The sequence below is a fragment of the Argiope bruennichi genome, chromosome 3 (assembly GCF_947563725.1).
Source record: "Argiope bruennichi chromosome 3, qqArgBrue1.1, whole genome shotgun sequence".
Lineage (NCBI taxonomy): Eukaryota > Metazoa > Arthropoda > Arachnida > Araneae > Araneidae > Argiope > Argiope bruennichi.
The window spans coordinates 82330342-82344627 of NC_079153.1; the positions used below are offsets into that span (position 1 = coordinate 82330342).

A 14286-nucleotide genomic window follows, 5' to 3' on the forward strand; every position below is an offset into this window, starting at 1 on the left:
TAGAAACTGTAGTAAAAAAAGTCGGAACAAAACTTTTCTATTATTTTTTTATTCCCTATATAAGTTAATGTATGTAGCCAAATTACACATTTTTCGGATCTGTGGGATATAACAATTACAAATTAGATTTTATTTTTATTTTTATCAGGGGGTAGTTAGAAAAAAGAATTTAATGTTATAAAAATTTATATTATTCATGCATTTTAAATTAGAAAGTGATATATCAGGAATATGGCTCTGTTCCGCTAAGAATGTTTGTTATTTTATGCTAAATTATCACCTGATATTTCAAAAGAATCTACCATGTTATCTATACACATAATACTTTTCATGTATGTAAAATAGTTATTAATAAAGATTCAATGCTGATTGATGTCAAATATAGAAGAAAATAAGAAAACTGTTCTGCGTTCTGCTACTGATATGAAAGAAATTAAAATATTCACACTATTATTTTTAAGACAAAATTTATTTCTTAGTTTTATTTACTTCTTTAAAAGGTTGTCTTTGTACTTTTGTTTTAAAAATTCTTATTTACATATGTACCCGAAGTACATTTTTTCAGATTCCAACTGCAAGTTTATTTCGAAATTATGACGAATATCTTGTTCTGCACGGCATTGAGTCCTTGATGATATCCGATGCTTTTTCGGCAACCATGATAGTGGGGATATTTGTGTTCCCTGATGGGACGATGGGCATAACTGAAGCATCAACAACGCGGAGTCCTTGGATGCCTTTCACTCTGAAACAATCGCAACAAAATAATAATATTAAATAATGTCATGAAACTAGTGAGAATGTGAGTGTGTGTGCAAATAAGATAAAAATAAAATAAAATAAATAAATATCAGGAAATGCAGGCGATTCAAAACTCTCTTCCAAAACATCGTAGCTTAATTTATTTTTTTAGGCTTAGGTTTTAGGCTTAACTCCTATATTTTCTGTGTAATATTTCCTCATCGTAAGCAAGTATAAACACAGTAACTAAAACAATAAAAAGTATTGTCAAAGAACGCATATAAATATTTATTAAAATAAAAGAAAGAAAATTATGTACGTTTACATACAGTGAATGAATAGATACAGTGATTGCGGCTTTAGAGATCGTTGAAGATTTTTGTCCATAGTAATATACAATAAGTTAGTTTTTGTGATTTCTCAGAAACAGACAGCAGTGTGGGCAATAGGTGATCATTGATATATGCATAGAAATTATCTTTAAAAAGAAATATAAATTGCCAAAATTGGTAAAGCGGTTTATGGTTTCATAATTCTGTTAAGGTTTTTTTTCCATTGATAATGCACACAAAATTAGTGTTCTTGAAATCTCTGAGAAATATAGAATGGCAGGTGCAGGTGGTTATTTATGACATATTTAGGGATAATAATCTTTCATATGAAATATAAATTGATGAAATTAGTACACCAATAATTGTGGCTTTAAGATTCTATCAAAGTTTCCCTTTAAAGGTAATGTACATATTACAATACCCTGGGGATTTAAAAATATTAAAAGAAATAATGGAAAAGATTTCTAGCCTTTTACCAACAGTTTGAAGATTCTTTAACTTTAGTTGGTCATTCTCTTCTTATGCAAAAGTTTATACAGTTAATGTGCATAACAGCCAATCACAATAATCTCTGTTTATATGCTTAGTTCTGTGGTAATGGAGTGACCGGTTTTAATTAAAAAAAGTAATGTGCATTGAAACAAAGTTTTTGAGACTCTCAGAGGATAATAGAGGGCTGGTGATTACTGATGACATATGTAAGATTCGTGAAATTTAATATGAAAAAAAAAATGAGCGAAATTCCATCAGTGGCTGGTCACTGCTGTTTTATTTTGTCAGTTATTTTAAATACATAGATTATATATTTACATTTTGTCTAGATGAGTAATTATTTATACAAATAATATATTGCACGTACTTGTACCCTGAAAATTGTATACTGTGGTGCCGCTCGGTGGTTGTCAGTTTTATTGTTTCAACGTATTTGTTAAGCTTATGGCAACACCGTCTTTTACTATTATAAAAGCTCGCACTAACATTTTCACGATACTCCGCAGAACCAGGCTGCTTGAGCATTCTTGATTTTATCAAGTTTGATTTTTAAGGATTTTTTTAAATAAACTTGTTGTTGTTTAAACTTTTGGCTTTTCTCTCAATTGAACACACTGTTCCCACTTTGCTTTAAGTTTCACATCGTAATAATACTATTCATACATATCCTATGTGTTTTAGCCGATTACATTTCTTTTAATTTGAGAAATTAGATATATACCGCATTTTAAAGGAAAACAGGTTCTATTCTAAAATATAATTCGTTTTCTTGAACCGCGATAGTTACATGATTAGGCCTACGTATGAGAGAACATCTTGTTCTTCAGAATTTCATAATAAGAAAGATTCTTTACAGCAAGCAAGATTGTGATCTTTTACGCAACTGACTTTCGCTGCAAATCATTGAGGAATTCGGGTATCGAGCCCACCATCCTCTAGTTCCCAACCTGATACCTTACTTTTAATCACCACTAAAACCACAGCTACGGAAGAATATCAGTATGAAATCACACACATTATACAACAATGAAATGAATATAAGAGAATTCTATTCTACATTAAAAATAAAGAAACTAACATTTTAATGAATTTGAAATAATTTATATTCTTACTTCAGTTCAGGGTCGACAACTGTTGTAGGATCCCTCGGGTCACCCATCTTAGCAGTACCTACTTGATGACTCAGAGTTACAACGACGCTTTTTGCTAGCAATGTCAAGTACCTATCTAGAATGAAGTCTGGCAATAAGTTCGTAAAGCTCGGGAATATGGTAGCAAAGGGTTTCACTCCCACTTTCCTCATAGACTTACTTTTCCCTATCTTCAGACAAGTCTTCATACCTTCGGAAGAAATAAGGCATAAAATTATATATAAAACTTTTTTTTGAAAATTTTGTAGAATTAATAAAAAAAATTATATGCCATTTTGTAAGGAATGCCATAATTTTGAGGCTGAATCTACTATCTAGCATTTACCTATATTTCTATTCAACTATAATATTCCTCGTTGTAATATAAAATCATGTCAAGCCTTTTCCAAAATGAATATTATAGATTGCGCAATTAAATTGGAGTGATAAATTTCACACGATTAACGTAAACACAAACTGATTCTAACCATTCTATGCAATAAAGTGATTGTAATTTTCTACAAAAACGTCAAAGTAGTGTCAAACTTATAGAAATAAAGCATCAAATTTGGAAAAAATTGTTTCTGAAAATCTTGTTAAAATAATAGAAAATATACGCTATATTGGAAAGTATATCGTAATTTTGAATCTATATTTACTATCTAGAATTTAACTATACTTCTATAAACTGTGCTTCTATTCTATTATACTATTCCTCGTTGAAATTCCTCGTAGTTTTTTCTAAAATGAATGTTATAGATTGCGCAATTAAATTGAAGTGACACATTTCACTCTATTAACGTTAATACAAATTGATTCTAAACATTTTATACAATGAAGTGAATGTAGTTTTCTAAAAAAATGTTAAAATAACGTACGAAATAAAGCATAAAATTATTTTAAAAAATTGTTTCTGAAATTTAATAGAAAATATTTGCCATTTTGGAAAGCATGTTGTAGTTTTGAGGCTGCGTTTACTATTTGCCATTTAACGATACTTTTATTTCACTATATAAACTATACTTCTATTCAACTATACTATTTCTCGTTGTAATGTAAAATCATGTTTAGTTTTTTTCCAAAATGAATGTTAAAAATTGCACAAATAAATTGGAGCAATACATTTCACTCGATTAATATTAACACAAATTGACTCTAAACATTATATAAAATGACGTGAACGTAGTTTCCTGCAAAAACATCAAAGTAACGTCAAACTTGTAAGGAATAAAGCATTGTGAGGTCGTTAAGGTTCAGTAAAAAGTCTGAGTTACTGTAACAATTATTTATTTACAGTTACGTTATAACAGACAATTTACATACACAAGTTAAAAAGAATTTGAAGATATGTGTATAAGAACATGGATAAAAGCATACAGCACATGCCATCGCCTGGCCTGAACTGCGTCATGGTGTCATATATCATCAGAGGGCGCTGCTGTCTCTGATGACATCATAGCCAATTGTAGTTAGTATTACAAAAGCGGCTACAGCATAAAATTTTAAAAAATTGTTCCTGGAAGTTTTGTTGAAATTATAGAAAATATATGCCGTTTTGGAAAGCATGTCATCATTTTGAGCCTTCATCTACTATCTAGTATTTAACTATACTTCTATTCTACTACATTATTTCTTGTTGTAATGTAAAATCATGTTTAGTTTTTTCCAAACTGAATGTTTCAGATTGCATAATTAAATTTGAATGCCACATTTCACTCGATTGATGTTAACACAAATTGACTCTAAACATTCTATACAACGAAGTGAATGCAATTCCCTACAAAAATGTTAAAGTAACGTCAAATTTTGTAAGGAATAAAGCATTGTGAGGTCGTAAAGGGTTCAGTAAAAAGTCCGAATTAGTGTAGCAATTATTTATTTGCAGGTCATGTTACACACAGACAATTTACATGCATAAGTTTAGAAGAATATTCAGATTATATATATATATATTATATATATATATAAAGAGCATGGATTAAAGCATGCAGCCATGCCATCACCTGATTTGAATTGAGTCATAGCGCCACACGGCATTAGAGGGCTCTGTCTCTGACGTCATCATAGTCAGTTATTAAAATTATTTTTAAAAAATTGATTCTGGAAATTTTTGGAAATAATAGAAAATATATGCCATTTTGGAAAGTATGTCATAATTGTGAGCCTGCGTATACTGTCTAGCATTTAACTACACATCTATTTAATTATATATACTATACTATTCTTCATTGTACTGTGAAATCATGTTTAGTTTTTTCTAAAATGAATGTTTTAGGATGCACAATTAAATTGGTATATCACATTTCACTCGATTAACGCAAACACAGATTGATTCTAAACATTCAATACAGTGAAGTAAATGTAGGTTTCCTGCAAAAACACGTCAAAAATTAAGCGAACATTGAATTTCGAATTCCATTGTCCACCCCATGTTAGAATAATCAATATGACTTGATGCTGCAGCGTGATGTAAGTCAGAGTGTACGCAGGTATTTTACATACGCAGTGATGTTTGGCTGCGAAACTACAAAAACTGACTCCATTAAAATATTTTTTAAATAAAATAATTTAAAATTGTTTTTATAAATAAGCCTTAATGATTTAGGTTTTAGATCTGTTGTTATTTTTAGCTCTAAAAAAAATTCAGCATCCGAAAAAAACCATCGGAAGTAGTGAAGCTGTCAGACTGTGCTGCAGTCTGACAGCTCCTTGATTTTTAGGATGCATCAAATAACATACATATAATGACTAGACTATTTTCATACTGGTCGAAAATTGCTTTGTAAATCTGAAATATTGTAACTTTTACCTTTAACAATAGCTTCGACATCTGCAGGATCCTCATAGTAGTTGGGATCAATTAAAGGCGGGTCATAAGGGTTAGTGGATTGCAGTCTGACAGTTCCTTTACTTTTGGGATGCAGCAAGTGACTCACGCATATGAATACGGGATCATTTTCGTATGGACCATAAACAAAATCGTATACCTGAGAAAAGATAAAATAAGCATCACAAAGTAAAAACACTTTTTTATTAGTATATTAAAAAGGACAAATTCCTAATTCCATTTCAAAATTCCAATTTTAATTGTGGATTGAGAATGAATGTCAAAAATGGAAATTTTTCAAGAGAGCATGAATCAATTTCTCTAAAATTTCGGCACTTACTTCGTCTCTTAAGACAGAGGTAATTGCTTTATTTTCACGTCAAGAGCCTTTGTATTGGACCTGATGGAGTTTCCTGTCTTTTTCCCACCTCAAATCTCACTGTCTTTTTCGTGATAAATATCGACGTATTCTTCAACTGTCCAGAATACGTTGAACATTACCATTAAATTTTAGAAATGTGTTGAACGCTATCGTTAAACTGTTGAACACAAGTTGACACAAGCTCCGATATTTACTGTAATTTGACACAAGAAATTATTTTTGGCCACTTATTTCGATTTTCGAGTCCAGTTATCATACATTATTTTTATAAATATCGATTAATTTATGATTAAATTCCAAATTTAATATTCAAGATGCATCTAAAAAGTTCGGTGAAAGGACGAATATCTCAAAAGCAAAGTGAGTGAGAAATACGGTCAGGCGCATGCGCAGGGAGGAATCCATGGAGAGACGCTATGTAACAAGGATAGCAAGAAAGTGAAGCAGATTATTCTGCTATGGCAGTCGAGTGGTGTGTGTGCAAAAACTTACGTCAAATTGAAATGGAGCAAGGGATTAACATGAAGTTTTGCTACAAATTGGGAAAAAAGGTTACTGCTACGCATCCAACGTGTTCACCCACCTGTGTACAGAACTGCTAAGTGGAGTCTGTGGCATGGCAACGCCTGCCCCCCATACTGCGATCCGTGTACGCAACTTCTTGGCCAAACGCCGTGTATTTGTCCTCGCACATCCACAGTACTCACCTGCTCTGGCGCCTGTGGACTTCTTTTTGTTTCCTAGCCTCAAGGGGATCCTGAAGAACGCAACATACCAGACATCCGATGACATCTGTGCTTCACTCCATTCCAAAAGAGGCCTTCGCTGACTCATTCCAATGGCTTTATCAATGATGTCAAAAGTGTATTGTGGTCAATGGATGCTACTTTGAAAGAAAGTGAATATGTTTTGTTTTTATGATTTGTTTTATGTTTCGATTCGCTGTACTTTTTAGGCTCACCTTGTATTAATGCGTTGTTGCCGACAGCATATAATAGTAAAATACAGTTTAAGTTAATCGAACTCCGATTTAACAAAATTTCAACATATTGAATTTTCGAATTCAATATGTTGAAAGCACGCAATACGGTTCTTCCTCTATTAACTGTATGGCCTGACTATGCGAGGCTTTATATTAGTCTGTAGATAAACTGTGCGGGCTAAAAAGAAAATGGAAGAAATCACTCTCATGTTGTCTATACATCCGGGGAAATATGAATATATATCGTCATGAGGGCAAGAGACCGGAACTAAGAATTAAAATGGAATGGACAAAGCTGCCAATTATTAATCTCTTTCGTAGCAGATCGGTATCGCCATTGTCGAAGAAGTAATTCTACCCAACATTATTACTTTACCTACTAATAGAAGAAAAAACGTGTTCCTTTATACAGCAATGTCTTATCTACATTCTCGTGGTACCCTTTCCTCCTCCCCCGAATAAACTGAGTGTGTAAGTAAAAATTTTACATTTTGAAATGACAAATCGTAGTAACAAAATGATGAAGTAATTCAAGAATAAAAGGCGGGCAAAACACTAAGATGGACATAAAATATTCTTGTCGGCACAGTCTAAGGGCTAATCTCAAGCAAATGTTGGAAGTAATTCAGGAACGACACATAAGCAAAACAAATAAGTAAATCGATAATCGACTCCCTGCTTAAGCACTTGGAAAAATCTGAATAAGAGGATGTTACAGCAGAAGGTAGGAAAATAAAGCTGGAGTTCTCCTGCCTAGCACCTGTCACGTGCCAGCAATTCCCGTAGGAGCTAAATCCACCCCTTGGAATGAAGGTAATTCGATCCTACAATATTATTTTACCCACTAGAAATGCGAGAATTAAATCATTTGGTAATGATACCGCTCATCCATATACATGTGTTGTCTTCCTTGTTTAGATATCTCGGTTATAAAAAAACTACTGCCATTTTGTGGTAACATACTTAAATAACTTATGAAATGCTCTTTTTATCCGTACGGTGTGTGGCCAAATCAAACAAGTATTGGAAAGAGCTCAGATATAGATAAAACTTGCATATAATTAAATATCAAACATTCTTTTAGTTTCTGAATGAGATACTTACTAGAGGATGTAGACCGACTTGATACTTTGCGATTTCTTTTGATATTTCCAAGAAATAAAGCTCATAATTTGGAAAATCTTCTCTTGGATAAACGCCTTTAGTATTGAGGAACGCCATCGCTGACACAAATTCTGGGGACGACAATGGACCTGTAGAAAAATAAATCTGATTAACATCGTTTTTTGCTCTTGAATAGTTTGAAGATTCTATAATTCCTAAATCTATATATTATCCCTTTAATCCGTAACTGGAGACGGGAGATAATTAACCGCCTTGTTAATTATCTCTGATTATCGAGTGGTATTTTGTCCTTGAATACAATCAAAGGCAGTACCTTTAAGTTGTTCTTTCAGCAGTACTTTGGCAAAATTCTAAATATGAACACGTGCATATAACCGAGTTATTCTTTTCCAAAATTCTTATTGTTATTTATGGAGTCATTAACTCCATGTCTCTGAAACTGCTTAATTTGAATTATGCGAAAAGAATAAAGAAATGATTTTAAAATAATATTTTAAAATATTGTATTCTTCCTTTTTATTTGTTAAATTATAACAGTTATTAACATTAGTGAAATTCCGCAATATCTAAAGGAAGTAAATATTCATTAAAAAATTGTTTAGGTTTTTCTTATAATATATTTCCAACATTTAATATTATAACATTTAACATTTTTTTATAATTTTGGTAACTACATTATTTACAGAATAAAAATTATAATATTAAAATTATTTAAAAATTAAATCTAATTTAAATTATTAAAATTATTTATTTTATTATAAAATTAAAATATTAATTTTTCAAATTAATTTCCAAGTCTATGTACAAACGACAAAAAAGAAAACTAACAATGGAGTCATTTTGACTCGATGTCTCTTGCCGCTGAAAGAAACTCATGTTACCAGTTACGAATTAATTAATTTTATATTGTCATATACTCAAATTCAGCTTGAGTGAAATGAAATGAAATGAATGAATGAAATTAGTTTAATGAAAAGTCATTTAAATTCTTGCACTTACATATTTGATTTTATTTCTCTAGAAATGTATTATTATTTAGACATCCCAAATAAATTGTTTTATAAAGGTTACTAATGAAATGCTGTTGCGTTTGGAAATATAATTCTTGAAATAACTCAGAGAGTAATTTTATCTCACCCGCACTAGTGAATAAGTGAATAACTCCATGTGTGATAATTTATCTGCCACAATTTATGCATTTTGTGCAGTATCTTTTCAATAAATAAGAATCAAGCTAGGAAATCGCAATTTCTTAAACAATGTCATTTTTGATAAAACCGACATCTCAGCACGCGTGACAAAATTCATGCCTCCAGATGGTTAAATTGTGAAACATCGGATTACGTGTTAATAGGGAAGTAATTGTAACCAAATTTAAATGTTGACATTACTCTGGTAGTAACTTTTCGATTATGAGATTTTTAATTAAAATATGGCAGAATTCCGCTGGGAGCGTCGTTTAAAAATAGTACTGAGATTTGTTTCACATTATAATTTCACCATTCACATTATAAAGAGTGTTATGAAGTTTTTAATAATTATAAGATCTTATAATTAAAAAAAAACGAAAAGTTTGAAGGATTTTTTCCCATTATTTTAATTAAAATATTTTTGAAGTTTCTTATAAGAAACTATCCATTTTTCAGAAATTTTACCAAATTTTAGTTTAAGACTTATTTTAATTAAAATATAAAAATGAATTTTGGTTTCATTCCTGTTTCTTTTATGCGTTTACTGGATCTTGTTCTGTGCAAATTTTTCATGAATTTTCTATGTTCCACAGAAAATTTTTGAATCATGACTTTTGTAACAACATGCATGATAGAAGTCAATCTTTTAAATAATCACCATTTAATCAGATGTTTCACAATTTAACCATCTTTTCAAGATTCATAATGTGGTCAAGATTCATAACAATTTCAAGATTCATAACAATTTTATAATAACATCCCGAGGAAACTTATGTTGATTCATGACAAGCAAAAATTTATTCAATCCAGATTCGACTTTAAAGTACTTTCTACAGAACAGAATGTTTAAAATTATGATATTAAAAGTTTCAATGTTATTCTATCAAATAATTTTTATATACTTTAAACATAAGCATACACAAAAGCTTATAACATCATATTCCTTTTACATTTACTAATCAATTTAATCATTTCCTATATATAATGACATTTTAAAATCTAATTTAAATCTTAATTAATTTCCAAATTTTTATCTTAATTTAACCCATATTCACTTCATGCTAAAAGGTTCTCTTGTTTCCTGATCCAATTCCTACTTTTTTTTTTATTTAATTATTGCTACACGCGCTGTACAAAACTGCTGTCTCAGTAGGTTCTCACGCTTCGAGTGAAGGGATAAAAATACTTAATGTTTACCACATTCTTTTAAAGATACTTAAAATTACCTTGGCTAAATCGACACATGTCAAAGAAATCTCTGTCAAAATCTCATTGTTAAAATTGAAAACTTTCAATCTATTTTGCTCTTGTATCACGATGTAGACTGACGTACTTATTCTTGCACAAAAATTATGCCTCCCGAGATGGAATAAATCGAAGTTTAAAAATTCAAAAGTCTTCTTTTCGGTTACGCAACTGTTAAAATACAAATATTTACAAGGACATGCTAAAACATTACAAATTCCTGTTTCAAATTGAAAGTAAAGCACAGGAATGTATACGGATGCTTCAACCTTTGAGAATAGTGAGCACAAAAATAATGTGACAGCACCTGTCCGATTATTCACATATTCATGAATGTTTTGAGAATCCTGGAGCTTTTCTTTTATTGGCCTTGAATTAAATGTGAAAAGTACAGGAAAACCACAATGGTCTTGAAAATTATTCCCAACAGGCAAGTCTGCAACAACCGGAATCTATAAATAGACAAAAAATATTGAAGTTTAGCGACATTCTATTACATTAAAAAAAGGTTTTAAAAAATCACAAATTTTAACTTTTATAACCCTTCACAAATATCCCACTAGTGTAGAAGTTTGTCATAAAAATGCAACACACACACACACAAAAAGAATAATTGATTTACTGTCGCTTCAAAATAAATAATTTAAATCCGATAAAATTTCGCTTCAAGAAATTCTATACCATACAGAATTATCACCAATTTGAAAAATTCATACTTATTACTTTCTCGTATACGTGGTATAGAAAAAGTATAGTAATTGTCTATAGATTGGAATTCGAAACTTTGACAAATCTCCACGTCTCTGAGGTCGAAAAACACATTTGTGAAGAATTTTCGTCCATCTGTGACAAAAATGACTCAAAAATGCATTGAGCTAGACAGTTTGTATGAGGTCTTTACGCCGAATTTCCAGATTTCTATCACATTTTGAGTAAAATCTGTTAAGATCAAGTCCGTCTGACCACCTGTATGAATATAAATTAACACAATAACCAAAGAACGAAGATAGATAAGTAGATGAGATTCGGTATACAGATTTAACATTTATAGTGTAGAAACCTATCGAATTTTGAGACAAATCCAACTATGGCTTCACTGTTTTTCGGTCAGCATTTTCAAAAACTTTTAAACGCGATAAATCAAAAACGTAATGGCTTAGATACATTCAAATTTGGTATGGGATTTTGCGACTAAAAGTGCAGATTTGTGTCAAATTTTTATTTTAATCGGTTAGGAAAAACGTGTCTGAAGCACAAATTCGATTTTCAGATGCTGTTAACCGCATGACAGGCATTAATCGCCAAAGCTCCAGCCAAGCATCACACAATAGATTAAGTACTAAAAATGCTAAATTCACGCCAAAGGTTAATATTTTGTAAATATTGTTCGCCAATCCCGTGCAAGGCGTTCTCTGGTACGACAAGTTTCATCGAGAATATGCGAGAAAATTTTGTAGAAACCATTACCGCTAGTTCTCGCCAGTGTTCTGACATTCATAAATTCTATTTATATTATTCAGCTAATTCTATTTATTCATAAATTCTGTTTAAGAGTTAATAATATTCTTCTTTGTATCATAGAACATTCTTTTATTTATAAAAATATCATCTTATTTATATAATTTTAATTATTTATGATTAATATTTAGCAATTTTATAGTTTACAGTTTACAATATATTTAGCTTTTCTCCTGTATATGCTGCCGTTAAAGCTTGAAAGCCGTTAATGTGGAAATTATCTATCTAATCTGCAGATTAACTGATTTGCTCTGTTAAAGTACGGAATCAAGAGTTTTAAACATTTTAACATTAGGTAATGTGCGACTTCGTATAGTTAAAGTTCAATTGTTTTTTCCTCATTATGAATTCATTTTTTACCAAGAAAGATTTTTAACGAAAGAAGATGTCCCTGCTTCTTTCATTAAACAGCAATAAAATACTGTCTTGGTACCGGGAAGGCTTTCAAAAAATATGACTGCCACAAATGTACCACAATTAGATGTGTTTGTCGCAAACACCAGTTGCTAAGCAATTCCAAGTGTTACACTCAAATTGCTTTAGATTGCACTCATAAGTAAGCATAATTTTATCATATATTTCGTAAATTCATTTCCGTAATTGTAATAATATGTTAAAAAGTTCGATTCTTTGTATTATAGTTTTTCGATTGATTGGTTCTATCAACTAGTTTGTTGTTTGTCTGATAGTATTCACGTGATTCTTTAGATATCGATAAATAACTAAATAACATTATGTAAATTTCGTTAATTGCAATAATATTTTAAACCGTTTGTTTCTTTGTATTGAAGTTTCTTAACTGATCTAAAAACTGACTGTTTTTTAGACATAAAAAATAAATAAACAGCATTTAATTTAAGCGTACAGAAACGTTGCTGTTGTTTCAGCAAAGATCTTATTTTTCTTATTTTTACTTTAATGATTTCCTAGAAGGTAATGGGCAGATTATCTAAATAATTCGACAATTACCTAGGTAATTTGAGAAGTGAAACAACTTTCCTCACTTTAACGAAAAATCTAGTTAATGCGCAGATTAGCTGACTAATCTGCATATTAACTGATTTCTGTACATTAATGGTAATATATATATAGAGAGAAGTTGATGGTCGCTCTTAAAATGCTAATGGAGAAAACCAGGAATTGTGGTGTAGCTAACAATGATGGATACGATGCTACTATAAAAAGCGGTTTATTGAACTATAAGAAGGGGCATGGAGTCGTCCCGCTACCAATGGTATAGCTTCACACTTTGTGTTCAATTTTATTTCTGACTGATTATAACCTGCGCAGTTACAAAAGTGCTACTTTAGAATAGGAGCTCGCCAACTTGGCGCACTGCTAGCAAAGTACTTAACAACATATAATATTCTGAATAGGTTAATGTTTATTTAATGTTCACAATATTATAGCTATTTTGTATATTTAAACAGTATACAATACACATGACTAAGTAGTATACAATCCCAAGTATCCGGCTTAATGTGGCGGAAGGACAGGCCGGATAACAAAAATGGCGGATAAGCCGAAGTTCTATGAACTCCTTTCTTTGCGCACCAAAACCAGATGACAAAGTTTTTATACTAAAACTCATTGTTACAATAAGTATTTTCTCAATTCTTATTGAGTACTAAGCTCTCCATTCACCTCAAGCTAGGTAGAATGTGAACGCGGCCGTGAAACGTAGAAGCATTTGATGGTAATTCGTCGAGTTAAAATAATATACTCTGTACTGGTAACTTATATATGTTTATACACTGCACTGAAAGAATTTATTAGAAAAAATAAGTTAAAGGATATAAATTATCCATATTTTAACATGAATTCTGTACACTTCACTGTGGTGTACTTAAAAATACATTAAGCATACCCCTAGAACAATTTACGAACCCTGTACGTACTGCGCAGTTATAATCAGGCGCAGTGGCAACAACTGAAATCCGTTGCACATTGACGAAACAATGAAAAACGAGCAGAACACTACTCTTTCTCAGTCACAATTTGTAATTTGCACAAGACAACTAGGAGGATCGTAGCAGACGCCCGCTTCCAATGCCTTGACAATGTTGCAAATGCAACGCCTTGCTTTACTCAATTAATTACAATAAAGAATACTAGGCCGGTTAGTACAGAAGCCGGATATTCACGAACTGAATACTCGGGAGTGTACTGTAATTCATTTTTAAATACCAGATGAGATCACAAACCGAATAAGTCAAGTGGTGTTTTTTTCACATATAGTGAACACAATTTTAAAAGTTTCGGTGAAAACATTTGAGGTTTTAGAAATTGATTTTCTTATTATGTATTGCACTTCAAAAGCAC

The 14286-nt window shown here is 31.2% G+C and overlaps 1 protein-coding gene across 2 annotated transcripts in view; it reads right to left on the minus strand.

Moving 5' to 3' along the window:
- Positions 1 to 450: 450 nt before the first annotated feature.
- The window catches only part of LOC129963502 (L-sorbose 1-dehydrogenase-like), a 199741-nt gene continuing 185905 nt past the window's right edge, over positions 451 to 14286 (minus strand). For both annotated transcript variants that reach the window (XM_056077927.1, XM_056077926.1), the window contains 5 exons: positions 10754 to 10898; positions 7991 to 8139; positions 5505 to 5682; positions 2678 to 2906; positions 451 to 745 (listed from right to left, as the gene is read on the minus strand). In XM_056077927.1, coding sequence (XP_055933902.1) covers positions 592 to 745; positions 2678 to 2906; positions 5505 to 5682; positions 7991 to 8139; positions 10754 to 10898 — 855 coding nt within the window. In that variant the 3' untranslated portion in view covers positions 451 to 591. The remainder of the gene's footprint in view (positions 746 to 2677; positions 2907 to 5504; positions 5683 to 7990; positions 8140 to 10753; positions 10899 to 14286) is intronic.